General features: G+C 48.7%; 1 protein-coding gene across 1 annotated transcript; it reads right to left on the reverse strand.

Moving 5' to 3' along the window:
* Positions 1-4,770: 4,770 nt before the first annotated feature.
* LOC124703813 (NAC domain-containing protein 83-like) lies at positions 4,771-7,800 on the reverse strand. Its single transcript, XM_047236076.1, has 3 exons — positions 7,289-7,800; positions 6,892-7,190; positions 4,771-5,389 (listed from the first exon to the last, which is right to left on the reverse strand). The coding sequence occupies exons 1-3, from the start codon at positions 7,488-7,490 to the stop codon at positions 5,168-5,170; spliced, it is 723 nt and encodes a 240-aa protein (XP_047092032.1). The 5' UTR covers positions 7,491-7,800; the 3' UTR covers positions 4,771-5,167.
* Positions 7,801-16,659: the final 8,859 nt, after the last annotated feature.

Below are 16,659 nucleotides of genomic sequence, written 5' to 3' on the forward strand. Positions count from 1 at the left end.
CGGCGTAGCGGCCGGGGCTTTACGGGCCCTTTTGGGTCCGGCCGGGCCGGTTCGGGCCCGGTCCGCCTCGTAGCCTCGTCCGGTCGGCTACCGCGAAAGCGGTGGAGGCGGTTCCCTCCCGCGTGGCTGCGGTGCTCGCTACCCCGTCCCCGCCGCATCCCTTTTCTTCATCTAGGCCTTGCTCCGGTGACCACAGTTAGGCGGCGAGGATGGCTACAAGACCGTGGTGGCGTGTGCGGGTGGGCGGCATGTTAGGTGGAGCACGTCGGAGCGTCTGGGGTGGTCGGTTTGGTGGTCGGGAGAAATCCCTGTCGGCATGCTCGACACCGACGCGGTGACGCTCGCGGGTGTCACCTTTCCTTCCCGAAGGGCGTCGGGTGTACCTCCTCCCCAATCCCTCCGCATACCGGGAAACCCTAGGACTAGTCCGGGCAACAGCGGCGTCATCGTCGTCTCCTTGGTGAAGGTGTTGCTTGGTATGCGGTGCCTCGGCGTGCTAGGAGCGTGGTGGTACTTCTCCGGAGGGCGCAGCGGTTGCGGGTCATCTTCGTTTTCGTCGATCTACCGGTGTCGGCATTTTTTCTTCTTTCCTTTCTTTTTCTTTTCTTTTGGGCTTGGTTGTGCTGCGGCCCCAGCGCGTTCGTTGTATCGGGTCGTTTGCTATATTAATATAGCGGGACGAAAGCCTACTTCGAAAAAAAAAAAATCAGGCGATCAGGTTGACGAAAGAGTACTAGGCTCGCACGCGACCAGAGTTTTACATCTAGAAGCCTGTCTGCCCGCTTCTGCTGTGCTGTGGCCCAAGAAGTTACGAGCCTCGGCCCACCAGCACGGTCTCTGCATTACTGCATTCATTCAATTACCCTGAAAGCAACCATGCATCCAGAAAGAGAGGCTGGGAGAGGAAGACGCATGCAGCAGCTGGAGATGGAGTGGGAGACTGGAACACCTCCTGCCTCCCTCAATGCTGGAATCTGGCTCCAAGAATCAAAGACCAGATCGAGAGTACTGCTGATAGGTCGTTTGCAGTAGCTTGTGGTGACATTATTTCTACAGTTTTTCTCCTAGAGATGGCAACAGTACGTTACAGAAAACTAGCTATATATATGACATACTGATGTTAGGCGGCACATCTATCCACGTTTACACCAAGACTAATTAACGAGCTCATGAACGAAAAACCATACATATATGTATATATAAGTGTGCTTGACAACAAGCATGGTTCTGATAGTCGTCCAAACCACAGTATGACACTGTCTAATTATGCAACACGAAGCATACTTTGCAACGTCTGCGTAGTTTACACAGCGAGGATGCGAAGGAGACAGCAACACCTCACTGATGAGTGACGACAGTATCACACTGCTGGCTAGAATAGCCATGGACCCCTGCAGGCCTGCACGCATGGACCAACGAATTTAAGAGTACGTGGCCGCCGACACCTGCCGGCCGGCCGTACGTCGTCGTCCTCGTCCAGTGGCATGCAGCTAGCTAGCTGCAATATAATGATGCATGTTAACCATCCAATTAGCGGTCGCCCCAGCGGTAACATTTTCCTGCACTCGATCGAGAGCACGAGGTAGATCGAACTCCTTCGTCTTCGCCGCGGTCGTCGTCAAGCTATATATACCGTTGTCTGAACTCTGAAAGGTTTTGCATATACTGTAGCTCGTATACTGTACGAGCTCAGCTGTCCCTGTAATCCTACCGGGAGAGTTCGGGGAGCCGAAGCAACGTACAGCTAGCAAAGTACAGTCGTCGGAATAGTATATTAACTAGTCTGCCTGCTGTGTGCTGTCACATCTTCCTTCAGCGAGTAAGACATGGATCGATGTGAGCTAGCTAGCTGGTTTGAGGATTCAGGCAACCGGGGAGCAAGGCAATCGTATGTATGACTATCTACAAGAAGAACAATCGTGCAGAGAGCGATAGGTAGATCTCTGAATACCTGAATATTAACAATTCGGAGAAAACTGTTTCTGAAACGAAGAGTGTATATACTACATGACAGCTGCATGTAGACGCATGATTGCTTTGTTCATATATGGAAGAAGGAGAGTAAAAGGGCATCGCAAAAAGAGGGATAGATGGAGGAAGAAAGGTGGAAGTTGATCTGAGTTAGTGCCTGGCCCGTGGTCGCTGTTTGTGATGTGATCTGCAGGGCTTTATTATTCAAAGCCAAATCTAGAGCGGATCCGCTCGGGTAGGGCAGTGCCTGTCGCATGGCCCACCCGCGCAAAACACACTCTCAGAGGGACGAATCGCCGAGCTCCAGCTCGGCCACAGACCCACTCGATCCTATCAGGTTGCCACACCCTTATCCGTCTCTGCGTCATTTCTCCTTAATTCCTCCCTTAACTAGTTTCTAACTGTCTAATCTTTTGCATTAGATTGGTCTTTTGGTTGCTAGTTTGCTACAACATGTAATTTTACATAAGATCATGTGTTTAAATCCTAACCAACGCAATACTTAAAATAAATATTTAAGGCCTTCCCAAAAAAATTCAACTATTCAAGAAGGCTCACCGGCCTAGACTTGAGGGCATGTGTCTAAGTCCCGTGCAAGATCTACAAAAGAGGCCGACTAACCTAAACATGAAGGGAGATGTTGAATATAGTAATTGCCTAATCTCGTTCTTTAGATCTAGCTAGAGCATGCAATTCCACATCAGCTGCCTCTACTTTGATTTTTTGCTTATTTAACTACATAGTTAGAGTAGCTTATGGAAAAACCAACCAGATCCTTTTTCTGGGCTGGAAGTGCTGATAGAAGGAAGTACCATTTTGTCAAATGCAAGTGGATATGTAAACCAAAGAAAAAGGGTGGGTTGGGCTTGAAAGATCTCTTCAAATTTAATGTCAGTCTCATGTGTAAGTGGTGGTGGAAAATTGAGTCAGATATTGGTCCTTGGCAGCAATTCATGAACAAAAAATACTTGAAAGATACAGGTATCTCTTACTCAAGAAAAAGTCCAGGTGATTCTCCTCCGTGGACAGACATGTTGAAAGTAAAATCCATGTATCTTAGTGGCAGAAGGATGATGGTGGGTGATGGGAAGTTAACAAGCTTCTAGCATGATGCATGGTGTAGTTCACAACCTTTAAGAGACTGATATTTTTGCAATGAACAAAGCATAACTGTAGCAGAAGCTGCTATTCTTGGGTGGAATTTCTCTTTCAGGAGATATTTATCACCAGATTTGACTTTGCAAGTGCATGGGCTGCTGAACATTGTGAGACAAACTATTTTGTCACAGGAAAGAGATAGACCCTCTTGGAAATGGACAAAGAATGGAATTTTCTCTGTCAAATCCATGTACAATCATCTCTGCAGAAATGGAGTGGATAGATCCTTCAGGCACTTCTGGAAAAGTAAGATTCCATTAAAAATTAAAATTTGGTTGTGGCTTATTTGGCACAATGCTATTGCAACAAAGGACAATCTGTTGAAGAGCAATTGGTTGGGGAGTGCCTCCTGTCAGTTTTTTCATGAAAATGAAACTATATCTCACCTTTTGTTTGAGTGTGTTGCAGCAAAATTTGTCTGGAGCTCCGTTGCAACATTAGTTGGTGCATCTGATATACCTGGAAGTTTTATACAGTTCTTTTGGTGCTTTCCCCGTTTAATTCCAGCTAGTAGAAATGTTCAAATTGTTGGTCTTGTTGCTATTTGTTGGGCCATCTGGAAATTAAGAAATAGAGCTTGTTTTGAACATAAACTTATCAAATCTCCCAATGAACTAATCAGTTTTGCTCTTGTGTTCATGAATTATTGGGCATGTCTTCACAGTTCCCCTGATGCTGAAAATATCAGGGCTGGCGCTGCCAGCCTGCTCCAGCTTGCTACTGGTGAACCTGCTCCCCCTCCTCCACCGGCAGAAGATCATCCTGGAGGATTCCGTCGCATTGCTGATGCTACAATGGAAGATCCAGCTACAGATCGAATGGAAACTGGCGATTGGTTTGTCTCATACCCGGCGCCTGGTGTTTCAGGCTCTCCGATGCTCGATGAAAAAGAACTTCCCCATGAGTTAGTTTTTGTGGCTTGGCTTTTGTGCAAGTTAGTTCTGGCTGAGAGCCGTCTGTGTTCTCCTTAAAACTGTTGATCCTTGTAATTTTACACAGTTCTTTTGGTTGCTTTCCTGCCGTGGGCAGGTAAAAACATACTTAGAAGTATGATGTGATGTTTTTCGTTATCTTCGTGGTAATGAAAATCGGCCCCAAGTTGGATCGCTTGGAAAAAAAAGCTTATAGATCATTCAGCACAAAATTAGTATATAAGCAATTCCAGAGCTCCCGAATCAGGATTCTATACCTTTCTCGGATAAAAAAAGTAGTATGTATATTGTGGACATGTCATGTTAAGTATCGTTAAGATTTCTGTAATTTGAGTGAATGCAAGTGTACACATGCTCTCCCGTAGATGTGCATCTGTACCAAGAAAAATATTCTTGATAGAATAAGATAAAGCCGACCTTTGCACATGCTTGACAGTAACCGTTCTTGGCCAAGAGGCAGCTCTTATGCAAGATATTTTCTTAGTCTGAAGCTACAAGGGCCTCTCCGGTTAAAGAAAAAAATCATTATTTTGCCGCGAAAAACTACATATCATGCATTAATCACTTTCGATGTATGATCAAAGTTTTCCTGGTGTTAAGGTCGGCCTTATATGTTTTGCAAATCTCTCATGCATCTTTTGTATGAAGACATGGGATGTTAAGAAAGAGTAGTAATAAGTTGTGAAACCAAAACTAAGACCAGAAAAAATGGTAGAAAATGAGAAAGGCTTTCATTCTTTCTTGACGAAATTTTACAGTTTGCAAGTTACAGAGCGCCCATGCATGCAGAGGTCACTGCTATAGCTAGCTGCATCTGCCCCACACATGCGCATAGTGCATCTGTTAACTAGAAGGAGCTTTTCTTAATTAACCTCAAGGACTTATATAGGTGCTCTAGCTTGCTTGTGTTAACTAAACATCCACTGCCTAGTTGCTTCTGGCTACATCACATCACACTGCATTACACTACACGGACACTGAAAGAGAGAACGTAGAGAGAGAGAGAGAAGAACAAATATTGGAGCAAGAAAAGGACATATCATTTCCCCTGGTTCGTAATCTGCTAGCTCGCCTAGCTAGGATAGCTAGTTAGCTTGCTTTGCTTCTCAGCTGCTGACCTCTTCTTGCAGGTCCGAGCTGCTGCCGCTTGTGACGCAGCTGGAAGACGACGCCGGCGACGATGGTGACTGCGGCATTGGCATCGTGCGGTGATCGTCGGTGCCGTGGCCGCCCAGCGTTTGTTGCCTGGAGGAGGACGACGACCTGTCCTTTTTAAAGATCCGGCACACGACCCATTCTTCTGCTCCAGCCTCACCCAAGCAGCAACCCTGCAAGTTTTGGCATCTTCATTAAGCATACATATTCGAGCAACAGGAATCAAGGGCAGAGGTGAAAGTAACAGAAACAAAGGAAAAAAAGAAACCTGCAAATAGCAGGGAATTTAATTGCAAAAAAGAAGAAGAAATTACAATACTACTGAATACTGATATGGTCTCTCCTGCTTTCACTGCCTATATTTTTTGCCGACGCTCTCATAAAAAAACGAAACAAAACATTATAAAGATTTTTAAGTGATTGAGCCCACTGGGTTTAGCTCCTGCTCCTCTAGTTACTGACTGTTCAGGTACGACTTACGAACAAGCAAGCGAAACCAATCAACAGTGCCGGAACAAGTCATTCCAATAGCAAGCAGGATTCTTTCATGTAGACGAAACATTGCCGGTGGGTCACACTGTGCAAATCAAGTGAACAGAACAGCAGTTCTTTGACGAAACATCTCTTGCAACAGTAGTGGGCATAGAACTGATTTTCGCCAACAATCACCAGTAAGTAAACTCAACTAAATAATCGGTGATGGTTTGTATTCATGTAAATACGAGCACCTAGCTAGCTACATGTATTTGCAGGCTACTTAATTAGTCCCCGCAATAAGATCTGAAGGATTCTCAACAGGTCTAGGGCATCTAGCAGCGTTAAGTACAACCAACTACCTCTCCGTATCAGCATAAATTGCAACGACAACCACTACTGATCGGCCGACCTGCATCCGTCCGTCGGTCAGGTCAATTAATTACCGATTAGCAAGTTGTCACACACAGCTTGATGAACTAGCTAGCTAGCTTGCGGAGAAGCTTATGTGCCCTACATACGTTATGTACCTAGCCACACAATAGCTAGCTTAACTAAGTTCTGTTAGGCACTAATTAATTTCGGTCAGAGTAGTTATAGATCAATTGTGAAGTTTATGTATAGAGAATAGTTAGTTTATGCTAATTCTGACCTAATGAAGCCGTACATATGAGTAGAGTACTGAGTAGTTGGTAGCCATCGTCGAATAATCAAAGTTAAGCCCATCTTACAGCTATGTGCCAAAGGAGAACATGGACACATGATCTTGTGCTAGCTAGCTAAGTAAAATAACACAATATACGCGGGAAAGAAATCCGTCTGAAACATCGAGATTTTATGGGAGTTCTGTATGAATTCCATATAAGCATTTTAATTTGTTCTATACGGAATATATAGATAGGAAACCTGAAGAAGGGATACTGAGAAACCTACTGTATATAGCTGCTAGCTGCCCCAGTTATCAACGTACGTACGTATTATTAGCTTAGTTGTAATCCAGTTTATGCTTCTGAGCTGGAGTAGCACTTGCACAGCTGCACAAGTGCAGTTGAGCAAGTACAAGAAGATGACTCGGAAACGAAAAGAAAAACTAATGGAGACAGGACACATGCAGCAAAGAACAAATTGATGGCAATCAATCAACCAAGTGGCGATTAACTTAATTAATGAGTCAATCAAGGGGGGATTAATGAGTGCTCACATTCTTATGTTGATGCGGCAGGGCGAGGCGGTACTCGTGCATGACCCAGCCGGTCTGCACCGGCGCCGCCGGTGACGTCGTCTTTCTGCCCTTACCCCTGCTCCGGCGGGGCACGAAGGCCATGGATTTCTTGACGCCGACGAGGTGGTTCCGGCCGCACCGGGACACGATCACAGGCCTCTCCCTTCCTCCCGCGGCTGGCTTCCAGCATCCGCTCGCCGTCGCCGTCGCCGTCCTGCCGCCGCTCTTACCGGCGGACGGACGGACCGCGAAGAAGTACTTCTCCCCCTCGCTTGCGCCTGGAAACGAGTCAACGACAAGGACGTACAGCTTCAGTATACATGTAGCTAGTGCATCGTACAAACTAGCAACATCATCGTCGTCGTCGACTCCGTACCGGGGATATCCCAGGGGTCGAGGCTGTAGAGGTTGTGGACGTCGGGGATGACGGCAGCGGGGAGCGGGAGGGCGAGGGCCTTACGGCGGAGATACTGCAGCACCAGCTCCTCGTCCGTAGGGCGGAAACGGAACCCCGGCGGCAGCTGCCTCAGCACCTCCTGCCCGCCCTGCTTCACCATCACCGGTGCCCTCATCTCCATCGCCAACCACTGCACCTCGCCTCACAGCTGCTAGCTACCTATAGCACGCACCGAGTAGCTCAGCTCAGTGGATGGAGCACGTACTAATGGCCGGCCGCACCAGGTAGGTAGCTTGTCCTTCACAGGGACGTCCTTGTACGGTAGTGGTCAAAGCAACAACAGCAGGGGGCAGCTCGCAGCTTCCTCGCTCACTTTGCGAGCGCAAAGTGGCGCGCATGAGCCGTGCATTTGCTTGGATTGTTCATGGCGACTTGCAGAGAGAGAGGAGAGAGTCTAGTGAGAGAGTCTAGTGAGAGAGTCTAGTGAGAGAGTCTAGAGAGAGATGGGATTGCAGTTAGGGAGGGGGAGGGAGAAAAGGGCGGGGAGCGATATATATAGCAGATCTCCTGCGGGGAGGCGTGAAGTTTACTCCACCGTACGTCGTCGTGCTCGATCGCCTGCCGGCGGACGTGTGGCTTAACTCGGTGCCTTCTCCGATTTGGCAACCCCTGCCTGAGCGCCGGCTCTTTATTTTCCGGCCATGCCGATTAATTCCTTCCGGGAATTCTCCAGCAAGTTACAGTACCTGTGCCCCTGTTATGCGGCAACGCAAGCAACGAGGTTAATTGGCCAGTTCGGATTCCACGAATTTCGTTTTCGTCAAATATCGCTCGTCACTGGAGTGTGACTGATTGCTGTGGTCTTGGTTTTCAGTTTCACTTTGGTAGAGTTTATTTTTACCTTCAAGATGACTGAGGTTCAAGGTTGTAAATTCCACACTCCAGGGCTCAACTCGGCTTATTAACTTAACGAGTTCAGATTTGAACTCACGGACCGACTTGATCTGTAACTCGCGAGATAGCTCGATCGTTTTATCTCATTATAAAGGTGAACACCAAAGTATTTCCTATATAACAATTTGAAAGATAGTGCCTCCTTTCTGTAATATAATCCATATAATTTTTATCCAAAAATCAAATGATGCAAGCTTTGATCAAGTTTATAGAAAAAAACCTAGGGAACGGAGGTTGCAGGAGAGTATATACTTTTCAGTGAATAGCACTCTATTAAACTCAGAACATCACATTCAAAATGATACGAGAACATAGAGAGTTTACACCCAGCTAGCTTCTGCATATTCCGAATTAATGCACATTGGTGGCAATAAAACGCATGCACACACAAAGGCAGAATGCATAGCCATACAATACTCTTATAAACATATAAGGATGGAGATCTGGTCCGAAGATTACATGGTCATTCATGTTGGGTAGAGACACATAACTATAATCAGCTCGTTCTCGCTCTCCGGATGCTCGTGCACCTTCTTCGGAGGCACGTGCTCCTTGTCAGCGGAGCCGCTCTCCACCCGCACAGCCATGTCGTCACTCGGCATCTCGGAGCTGCTAAGGTCGTGTGCCACTCGTCGTCGCCTGCAACATCGCCACCAAGGCCCTCTCCAAGTTGCTGCAAGGAGTTCAATGGCAACACATGTTTCGACTCTCACCTCTAGTGTCAGTTTGCTTTGTTGCGTTTGGAGCTCGCTCAGTTGGTTGCTAACCGCGTCGAGGAGGCGTCTCGCCCCTGTCGTGAAGAGGTTCAAGTCTCAAGATGTTGTTGGCACATGTTGGTGTTTCTTTGGAGCCGACGGAGGCGTGCTCTTTTGGTGGGCAAGAGCTCGCCTCCGTGAATGCTTCTCTTCCGCTTAGCTCCAAGGAGCAGAAGTCATCTGCGGTTGGGATCATGCCAGAGCTACATGAGTTGTGTGGGAATTCATCTGTGGTGCCTGAGCTCCTGGAGTTGGGTGGTGGTGAGGCTATGCCTCCTTCCGTCGAAGAAGTGAAGTGAGGCATGTGGTTCCTATTGGTGTTGGGGTTGCTAAGTCAGGCTTGCTAGCAACGGTGCCCAGAGATGTCATCGCTAGAGAGGTTTACGATCTTCTTGCCACCTTTACTGCTACCAATCCTGGATCCGCAGTTGATTGATGGATTCCCCCATTGTCTTGGAATGTCTTTATTGGTGTGGTGTTGGAGGGTCAAGTTCATTCGTGTCGCCATGTGGTTCTTTGCGTTGGCTAGTGTGGGTGCGGCCTTGTTGTTCGGGTCTTTATTAGGCTTGGTTGTGAGTATGGGCGTGGTTTATGCAGGTTTGGCACTGTTGTTATGGTTTTCGCCCGATTTTCTCCTAAAAATTAGGCACTTCCTTCTTAATTAATGGACGAGGCAAAGCTTTAAAAAGTAACTATAACCAACTCTTTTTTAACAGAATACAACACTTTATTGATTAACTCACATCAATACAAAGGGTCTTCCGGATGCAAGCCGGAGCATAATTGGAAATAAAACCTAAAGACGCTAGATTACATAATATAGCTAAAACGTGTGCCGCTTCATTCAAAGAGCGTTTAACATGCCGAAAAGATGCAACGAAGAAGTCTGCAGCCATTAGTTTGATGTCATTTACCAACACTCCCACCTGAGACCGATCATGCACAATAAAGTTTAGTCGCTGGATCAAGGACAAGCAATCAGTGTGTTATCACCAGATTTTGGCCAAATCAGGAGATGGGCCGTGATTGGAGATGGGATTGAAGAATATATATATAGAAGAAATACATGAATCGGCCTTGTGTAAGAAGTTGGGCTAAATTGCACGTGTATCTGTATTATAGTAGATCGTGTCGGTTAGAAGTTAGAGTTTTACCCGTGCACGGTTAGGTGCACGCCTGAATTAGAAAGTCCCCCGGACTATAAATATGTATCTAGGGTTTATGGAATAAACAACAACCAACGTTCAACACAAACCAATCTCGGCGCATCGCCAACTCCCCCGTCTCGAGGGTTTCTTCCGGGTAAGCACCATGCTGCCTAGATCGCATCTTGCGATCTAGGCGGCTACACGTATATTCGTCCTCCATGCGTTGCTCGTCTCTGAAGCCTTTTTGATGGCGAGCAACGTAGTTATCATAGGTGTTTTAGGGTTAGCATTGTTCTTCGTATCATATGCTATCGTCGTGCAACCCTTAGACATCTAGCCGCCCTTACGCCTGTCACGGGTGTAAGGGCGGCACCCACTGATCATTATTTGGTAGATCCGATCCGTTATGATTGCTCCTTGTTCTTCAAGGATTAGTTTAATATCTGCATTGTTAGGCCTTACAAAGGGTTGGAGGATCCGGCGGCGTGTAGGGTGTCGTTTGCTAGCCCTAGACGAGGACGTTCCGAGGATCAACCTCGTGTTGGTTTTTAGGCCCCTGTCTAGGATCGGCTTACGATCACCGTACGCGAGCGCGAGGCCCAATCACGAGTAGGATGTTCCGATTGTGCGGTGAAAACCCCAGATCGTAGTAGGTCGTTTCAGCTTTATCTTGATCAAGCAGTACCACCATCTGATCGTACACCTCGTACGCATCATGGGTGGATCGGCTCTTTGAGCCGATTCACGGGATAACCTCGAGAGCCGATCGAGGCTCGTATTTAACGTTTACGTGTATGCCATGCGGAGAAGCGAGGCATCATCCAACACCTTCCCGACCAGGTATAGGTCGGGTGGCACGCCCTTGCGACAGCATCGGACGTGCGTGCAGAAGGCTTTGCGGGCCGTCGCTCGGAGGGACCAGGGCCAGCCGCAGTCCTGGGAGATTCCCGGCTCTACGGTGTTGCCCGTCGCTGCCCGCCGGTGGGTTTCTGACCGCAACACATTCTGGCACGCCCGGTGGGACAGTGTCAGAATACATCCAGCGCTTCAGGACCATTAGGAACCGATGCTATTCGGTTCACGTAAGTGAAAAAGAAGCAGTCGAGTTGGCGGTGGTGGGTCTCTCATCATCGATCAAGGACGTGGCCTCCCAAGCGGACTACCCTTCATTGGCGCACATGGTGCGAGGGCGTCGGCATATGAACAGGCGCCACCCGGATGTTTACCGGGACAAATTCAAGCATGCGGTGGTCCTGGTTGAGGCGAGACGAGGATGAAGATGCTGCGGGAGATCAAGAGGTAGCGATGGCTGAATGGACTAGGGCGGCAAGCCCCGTGTCCTGTAAGTGGGTTAGGCCACAAGGTCCTCCAAAAGGGTTCGACTTCGACGTGACCAAAGCTGAGCAGATTTTCGACCTCTTACTCAAGGAGAAGCAGCTAAAGGTACCCGAAGGCCACAAGATCCCCACGGTGCAAGAGCTGAACGGGAAGCCATACTGCAAGTGGCATAACACGTTCACCCACGCCACCAACGACTGCAGGGTGTGGCGTCAACAGGTCCAAATGGCGATAGAACAAGGGCGGCTAATTTTCAGCCGGTACACCATGAAGGTCGACACACACCCCTTCCCCGCCGTTAACATGGTGGAGTATACTTACCATGGAGGGTGCCGGCCAGATTTCTCGTGCGATATCAACATGGTAGGACACGGGCACCACTGCGGTAAGGACGGAGATGAGGGCAGCTGCTCTCATAGCAAAGACACGGAGGAAGCCGATCCACGCGATCGGCTCCGCCACGACGGCAAGCGCTACATCACGAGAGGGAGAAGTGAGGAACGTAAGATATCGGCGACCTCTCTCGATCACCTCCTCAACAAGTATGTGGGTCAATACGACCAACGCCGGCGATACAACGACGATGATGAAAAAGATCGTGCGGCTAAGGACGACGGGAGACGTCGCCGGCATGATCGCGACGAGGAGCGATATGAGCGCCACGCCAAGGAAAAGTCGAGAGAGCAAGACGACGTGGATAGGCACCGGGACTGCCCCTTCTTCGGACACTCGCTGGGATTCGGGAATGAGCCGATTGCCTACAATCGGCAACTGCCCAGAATGCAAACAAAAGAAGAAGGATGCGGCTAACGTGTCCGTGTTCAAACGTCTAGGGCCTCTCCCGCCTCGGAACAAGCATGCTGAGTCCGCTCGGGTGGAAGATCTCGAGGAACTAGAGGACGATGATGAAGAAGAAGACAAGTATCATCGGCCAAGGTGGTGCCCCGATGGGCTCAGCCGTTCCCAGAAACGAAGGGTTCAGCGTCTACGTGGGTTGGAGGAAGCTGAAAGGTTATACCCGCACACGTTGAGGAAGGCGCGGCCTGATCTGGCCGCTAAAATTCAGCGAACCCTGGACGAAGAAGGTCGGCCACAAAGGAAAGAGTGGCGCCCCAGACAAAAGAAAGCCGATGATGAGACATCGGCTGGCACAAACATGGTCTTCATCCTTCCAACGGAGTTTAGTGCTCCAGGATTAGACGAAACACCTGTGGCACAACTTGACTGCGGCCCACGGCCGGTCATCTTCGAGAAGCCACGAGAAATAAGCTACAGGCATCTGAAGGCCGTGTACTTGCGAGGTTACATCAATGGGCAGCCTGTCAACAAGATGTTGGTAGACACCGGAGCGGCAGTTAACATTATGCCATACTCCATGCTACGTCGGTTGGGACGCTCCAGCTCGGATCTGATCAAGACCAATGTGACACCGAGCGATTTCAACGGCCAAGCATCCGACGCACAAGGTGTTCCGAATGTGGATCCGACCGTAGGAAGGAAAAGCTGTCCCTACAACGTTCTTTATTGTCGACAAGCAAGAGCTCCTATGCTGTCCTACTAGGGAGAGATTGGATCCACGCCAAGCTGTTGCATTCCATCCACGATGCACCAATGCCTAATACGAGTGGGATGGAGATGAAGTAGAAGTCGTCCACGCAGATGATTCAGCCGAGATTTCAACGGCTGGCATGAACGTTTGGGAGACATCAGGCCAAGAGCCACTCTCAGACATCAATTTGGACGACTGCGAGCGCATCGACGTGACAAAGGACGGGGTTAGGCTGGTTTTATCCACCGGCCTGACCGTGTAACAAAAGCAACATCAATGGACAAACGTGGCGATGCCGATCCAGGTGATCGGCCCCAGAGATATATGAAGGAAAATTACAAAACCTTCATTGAGCGCTTCGATCAATATGGAGGCCGATTCCAGCAATCGGCCAAAATTATCCTCACCACATGTTCTGCTTGTGTTCAACATTGATCCTACCGGAGCCGATGTACAAATTACAGAGCCGATATCTGCAGTTCCCTGACAGATTCGGCTCGGGGGGCACCTAAATCAGATGAACATGTGCAGGTGAACATATGTGCAGTGAAATATTGGGGGCCGATAGGAAAAAATCGGCCAGTAAAAAAAAGAAAAAAAAACTTTCATGATATACAGCCGAAGCAAGGACATCGACTTTAGAACTAAGAAACGAAGCCGATGCGCAGCCATCGACTCTAGTGCAATTACCAAGATGGTGTTCAGTTCGGCTTCAAGAGCTTCTGTTTCCTTGAAGGGAATGTACAATGAGAGCAGCCTCGGCTGCAATGAGCCGACAACCCTTTGCGCCAAGTTCAGCAATAACATCAGTTTGGCATGCAAGGCAGCCTCTTTCTCATTAAGCCGGTGGTGTTCCATCTACAACATCGGCGTTCAGTGGAAGAAAGCTGATCAATGGGGGCAAGTTTGGCTGACTCTTCATGGTGGCTATCTCGGATTACCAGATTACCTGAGGTCAGAGCCTTTTTGTTCGACATGTGCATCCTCGCCGGTATTCTCGCCTTGATTAAGGCTCGGGGGGCAGCTCGCCCTAAAAAATCTTTGCTCTGGAGAGCCGATTTGGTTGGAATCGGCTGGCTCTACATCGCAACTGTTTTGAAGAGTGGTGCTTTCATTACAGAATTATCAGTTTTAGCATCCAAGCTGATTCAGCGACAGTTCCAGGGTTCTCTTAAAGACGCCTGCTCAAGACCAAATCGCCGGCCTACTGCGATCGGCTGTGCTATCATCATCGGCAGAGCTGGCTAACTTGGAGGGATGACTGAATTGGCCTGTCTCGCAGATTATCGTGAGAGACGGATGCGTTGCCATCAGTCATTAAGCATTGATTAGGCTGACAGTCGACAAAGTCAGATGAGGAAAAATCGGCTAAATCAGCATAGAGGACATCGGCAAAATCAAAGGAAGTTTTTCATTGATAATAAGATTTCTTACAAAGAGAAGCCGATTGTTCAACAAAGAGGAACAGATTACTACTGCTAATCCTATGCTAGTAGGTCCCTACTCTAAGGGCTGTTGCTGTCTTCGCCGTCGCTGGGGTAGCTGCCGTCATTGCTGCTGTCGACGAGTTCCTCGTTGCTCGCTACTCGTAACCTTCGGCGGAGGCTTCTTCCTCGTCATCGTCGTCGTCCTCATCCGACCAAGCCCGGCCACGGATGCGCTTTGGCGGCGGTTCGTCGGAGGAGGTGTCGTCCTCGCTGTTCCTTCTTCGTGTCGGAGGAGATGTCTTCGTCTTCGTCATCCTCTTCTTCTTCTTTGGTGATGGAGGTGAATTTACCCCGGAAGGGAGGGTCGTCGTCGTCGCTCTCCGCCTCCAGTGCTCCGTCAATCAGGAATCGGAGGTCATCCTCCCCGTCAGTTAGGGGCATGGCCCCATCCGACCAGACGAGGTCCTCGCCCTCTGGCACGAAATCGAAGTCCCACTCCCGCTCGTCCCAATGCTTGGGAGCGCGCCGGTTGTATGCCTCCATCTGGTTGTGCCCTGGAATCGACTCGCTTGAGGAAGAGGATTGGAGAGAAACGGAAGAGGAGGAAGAGGACGACATGGCTATGGAAGGAGAGGGTTTTTTGGCTGACGGCTGGTCTGGAGCAGAGGGATGAAGAGGTGAATTGTTCGATGCTGTGAATAAAAGGGGATGGAATGGAGATTTATTGCTCGAGCAATTTCCGAGGAGGTGGAGCCAAAGTTGTCAAATCGTGCAGAGAAGTTGAGAAGGCAAATCATCATGATGAAGAATACTGCGACGGTTCTGACCTGCCACGACATGACCCTTCGAAGGAAAAGCAGAGTGGTTTTGAAATTATCATTACCAAAACCAGGGGGGCATGTGTTATCACCAGATTTTGGCCAAATCAGGAGATGGGCCGTGATTGGAGATGGGCTTGAAGAATATATATATAGAAGAAATACATGATTCGGCCTTGTGTAAGAAGTTGGGCTAAATTGCCCGTGTATCTGTATTATAGTAGATCGTGTCGGTTAGAAGTTAGAGTTTTACCCGTGCACGGTTAGGTGCACGCCTGAATTAGAAATTCCCTGATACGTCCAAAACGTATCTACTTTCCCGAACACTTTTGCTATTGTTTGGCCTCTAATTTGTGTATTTTGGATGAGATGTACGCGTGGAGGATCGGGCGGCGACACGAAAGGAGTTGGGCTAAATTGCCGTGTATGCGTATTATAGTAGATCGTATCTTAATTTAGAAGGTAGAGTTTTACCCGTGCACGGTTAGGTGCACGCTGAATAGAAAGTCCCCGGACTATAAATATCCCAGGGTTTATGAAATAAACAACAGCCAACGTTCAACACAAACCAATCTCGGCGCATCGCCAACTCCTTCGTCTCGAGGGTTTCTCCGGTAAGCACCATCTTTGCCCTAGGATCGCATCTTGCGATCTAGGCAGCCTCTTTAACTGCGTTGTTCATGCGTTGCTCGTCTTTAGAAGCCTTTTTGATGAGCGAGCGACGTAGTTATCTTAGATGTGTTAGGGTTAGCATTGTTCTTCGTATCATATGCTATAGTCGTGCAACCCCTTATACATCTAGCCGCCCTTACACCTATCTTAGGTGTGGAGCGGACCCCGCTTGATCATTGTTTAGTAGATCCGATCCGTTACGGTTGCTCCTTGTTCTTCAAGGATTAGTTTAATATCCGCAATAGTTAGGCCTTACAAAGGGTTGGAGGATCCGGCGGCGTGTAGGGTGTAGTTTGCTAGCCCTAGACGGATGTTCGAGGATCAACCTCGTGTTGGTTTTAGGCCTCTTGTCTAGGATCGGCTACGATCACCGTGCGTGACGCGAGGCCCAATGTCGTGAGTAGGATGATCCGATTATGCGGTGAAAACCCTAAATCGTCGTAGATCGCTTTAGCTTTATCTTGATCAAGCGAGGACCACCATATATTCGTACACCTCGTACGCATCATGGGTGGATCGGCTCTTTGAGCCGATTCACGTGATAACCGAGAGCCGATCGAGGCTCGTATTTAATGTTTGCGTGTATGCCATGCGAGGAAACTAGCGAGGCATCATCCAACGCACCTTCTACGGCCGGGTATAGGTCGAGTGGCACGCTCGACATCATCGGACGGCAGAAGGCATCGCGA

Source organism: Lolium rigidum, chromosome 1 (assembly GCF_022539505.1).
Source record: "Lolium rigidum isolate FL_2022 chromosome 1, APGP_CSIRO_Lrig_0.1, whole genome shotgun sequence".
In the NCBI taxonomy this organism is placed as follows: Eukaryota; Viridiplantae; Streptophyta; class Magnoliopsida; order Poales; family Poaceae; genus Lolium; species Lolium rigidum.